At 44.0% G+C, this 3,230-nt stretch overlaps 1 protein-coding gene across 1 annotated transcript; it reads left to right on the forward strand.

The window, feature by feature from the left end:
* Positions 1-1,216: 1,216 nt before the first annotated feature.
* On the forward strand, positions 1,217-1,908 carry LOC104943106 (sphingomyelin phosphodiesterase 4-like; the record flags this gene model as incomplete). The annotated part of the gene is made up of 2 exons (XM_010768426.1): positions 1,217-1,353; positions 1,787-1,908. Coding segments are annotated over 2 exons (259 nt in total), but the record flags the coding sequence as incomplete, so codon positions are not given.
* Positions 1,909-3,230: the final 1,322 nt, after the last annotated feature.

Raw genomic sequence — 3,230 nt, forward strand, 5'->3', positions numbered from 1 at the left:
CCACTCTTCTTCCCACGAGGGCTGGAATGTCCGAAAATTTATTTTAGATTTCTTAGGTAGCGGACCTGCCATTGTCTACCGGGCCTGCTCCGTCACTGATTAAAACAATTTTAGCAGGCGGGAGATGTAATTCAATTTACCGTAAATAACAGGTCGCGCATATCTGCCAATTGCTGTGAAAGAGGTATTTTGGCATGCGGATGAGAAAGCAATTCAACATTTCCCCCCAAAAGTTTCTCTTGTGTACAGCTCATTATGGGTACTGCAATTTGTAAAGTGCCGGCGGGGCAGCAGTGCTTTCCTCCGTGCTGAAAAGACCAGCACTGCACCACGAAGGAAAGCGGCAGAAAGTCACCTGGAGATAAAGAGAGCGGGGCTGCGTTGCGTGCATGGCTTCCTTCTGCAGGTAACGGGGAGACGCGCTCTGGCGGCGGTCTCGTTCAGGATCCGAAAATACAATTTAAATATTTTGCACACTTATTCCACTTATTCCTAGTGTGCCACTGGGTTACGGTGCCCACGCGTGCCAGGGGTTGCCGACCCCTGGTCTAAACTGTAGCTATGCAAGCCTTGAATCTTGATCCTATGGGTTTTCCCAGTTTCTGATGCTTCATATCCGTGAGTTTCCCTTCTGACCGAGCTTACTCTAACGGAGGATCAATTATCAAAGTTTAATCGTTTCTCCAGAGTTTCAACGTTATTGGACTAGATTTGTTTTTAATGGCCATCTATGGGACGGACTCTTTTGGGGCGAGAGTGGATGACATCATCACCTAGAGTGTAGAGGGTGTTTAAAATCTCCTGGAAAATATATCTTAAACCTGCTCTAAATACAAAAATAGTTAAATCATAACATGTTCATATGTAAATTATCAAAGTTTCATCGTTTCTCCAGAGTTTCAACTTTATTGGACGTTTCTTCCTAAAATCACAGTTAAAATGTTGTGAAATTTCGCAGCGTTTCAGATTTTTTTTTAATGGCCGTCGATGGGACGGACTCTTTTGGGCGAGAGTGGATAACATCATCCCTTGGAGTGTAGAGGGTGTTAAAATATCCTAAAACCAAAATCTTAAACCTGCTCTAAATTCCATAACATGTCACTTCTTAGATGCTTTTACCCAAAGCAACTTACTTCCACTCAATACTATGGACAATCCCCAAGTTCATATGTGCGTTCCCAGTTTCTGAGCATCCTATCCGTGTGCTTCCCCTCAGGAGCTGCATGGGATCTTCCCCTGGCTGGTGGAGACGGTGTTCGGCAGTCTGGACGGGATCCTCGGGGGCTGGAACCTCAGGCTGCTGCAGGCCAGGAGCCACGAGTACAACATCGCTCTGGAGTTCCTCAGCCCCTGGTACTGGACACCCCCTTCCCTCTGAGATCAGCTGGGGGGATGTTGCTCTCTGATGGCTCCCTGAGGAGTGTTGACATCCTCCTGGATTCATCTTCTTATTATAGACACACGCATTTTCAGGCATCTGGACTACCTCTGTTGTAAAGGATTTATCTTTTCAATTTACACACGCCATCTATTGCAGTCTGTCCGTCCTGAGAGAGGGATCCTTATTCATTTCTCCCCATTAACTATGGGGGTTTCTTTGGAAGGTTCTCCTTGTCCGATGTGAGGGTCCGGGGACAGAGGGGGTCGTACTGATACTCTGTACAAACTGTGAAGTCCACTGAGACACATGTAACAGTGGTGATCTTGGGCTATAGAGATAAACATTGATTGATTGATTGATTGATTGAAAGAAGGAATCAAACGCTCTTCTCTTGATCTGTTTCAGTGGGCCCATGATGAAGCTGGTTTACAAACTTCAAGCAGAAGAGTACAAATATGAAATACCCGTCAACTATCTCCCGGTAAGACGAGCTTCAATTAGTCATACGTTCAACATCCATTGTCTGTGTACACTTTAGTATAGACAGTATTTGTATTTTAATGTTGAACACACTGCTCCTGTAACAAAATACATTCCCAAATTAGGATGAATAAAGTATCCATCTATTCAGTGTTTCTCAAAGTGTGGTCCGCGGACCACTGGTGGTCCGTGAGCGCCCCCTAGTGGTCCTTGAGTATATTGGTCATTTCACATTTGAAATAAATCGATACATTTAAGTTCCTCTTGCAGGAATATCTCCGCAATGGAGGGAGCTTCACTTTCACTTTCCATTGCCTGATATAGCCCAGCGCCACACCTTCGTCACACGATTTGTAATTTGCGATTTTCAAGAAGCGTATAAAACAAACAATGGATGTATTTCATGAACATGTGTCCATGCTGGAAGTAGACGTTAGGATTGAGATGGAGATTATTATCTAATCTATGCACCCGATGAAGCCTTGCATGAAGTCTGTTGATGATCAGAGGCTGTTGTTGGGGCGGACCACGCAGGCCAGCCTGACGGTCACCAAGGTTCATGTTTTAATAGCATTTCTACAGAAAAAGCCCGCGCGAGCCTAACATGTGAACAAAGCGCTCAGACCTCAGAGAGTTAGACTTGGGCCTGCAAACAAAGTTTTACTGCATTTTTTGTTTTGAAAATGCACAGCGGAGCTTTGTGTCGTGCTACATGCGGTGTGTTTTGCATTTCTCTCAGTAGCCAACGATCTGTGAGGCTGTTGGACATAAACTCTGTAATAAATGCTCTCTACATTTTAAGAGGTGTAAAACCTGAGAGCCTTTTAAATCACATTTGAACGAAATGCTTATTTAATCTGTAGTTGTATTTGTATTGTTGATTTATTGTGTGAACGAGGCGATGTAGAGAAGGTTAAGCTGTCATTAGTAGTAGGGATGCCAGTGATTATTGGAATATTCGTTACAGTCTCCATAATCGAATATTATTTTTAAAAATCGACTTTATTTATATATATTTTTTCTGGCTTAGTTTCAACCAAAATATAGACTAATGCTAATAATAGTAATAGTATTAATAATTGTAAATGGCCATTGGTCACACCACTAGTTTGTTTTACTGTAAACTTGGAGAAGCCTGCGTGCAGAGCAGACTGCTGCTGCAGCACGCTACACACCGCCCCCGCCCCCACCCCCCCCCCCCTCTCCCTCACACGTGCGACTAAAGATGAACAAAGCGGCAGGTAAAAAGAGTTCCTCCTCGTGGAACTACTTCGAACTTACAAGTCCAAAGGAAGTTAAATGCAAGCTCTGCGAAAAGACGTTGGTCTATCACAGCTCAACCTCAACAATGCGTTCGCATTTGAGTGCG

This window comes from Notothenia coriiceps, unplaced genomic scaffold (assembly GCF_000735185.1).
Source record: "Notothenia coriiceps isolate Sejong01 unplaced genomic scaffold, NC01 NC01_scaffold00005749, whole genome shotgun sequence".
Classification (NCBI taxonomy): Eukaryota; Metazoa; Chordata; class Actinopteri; order Perciformes; family Nototheniidae; genus Notothenia; species Notothenia coriiceps.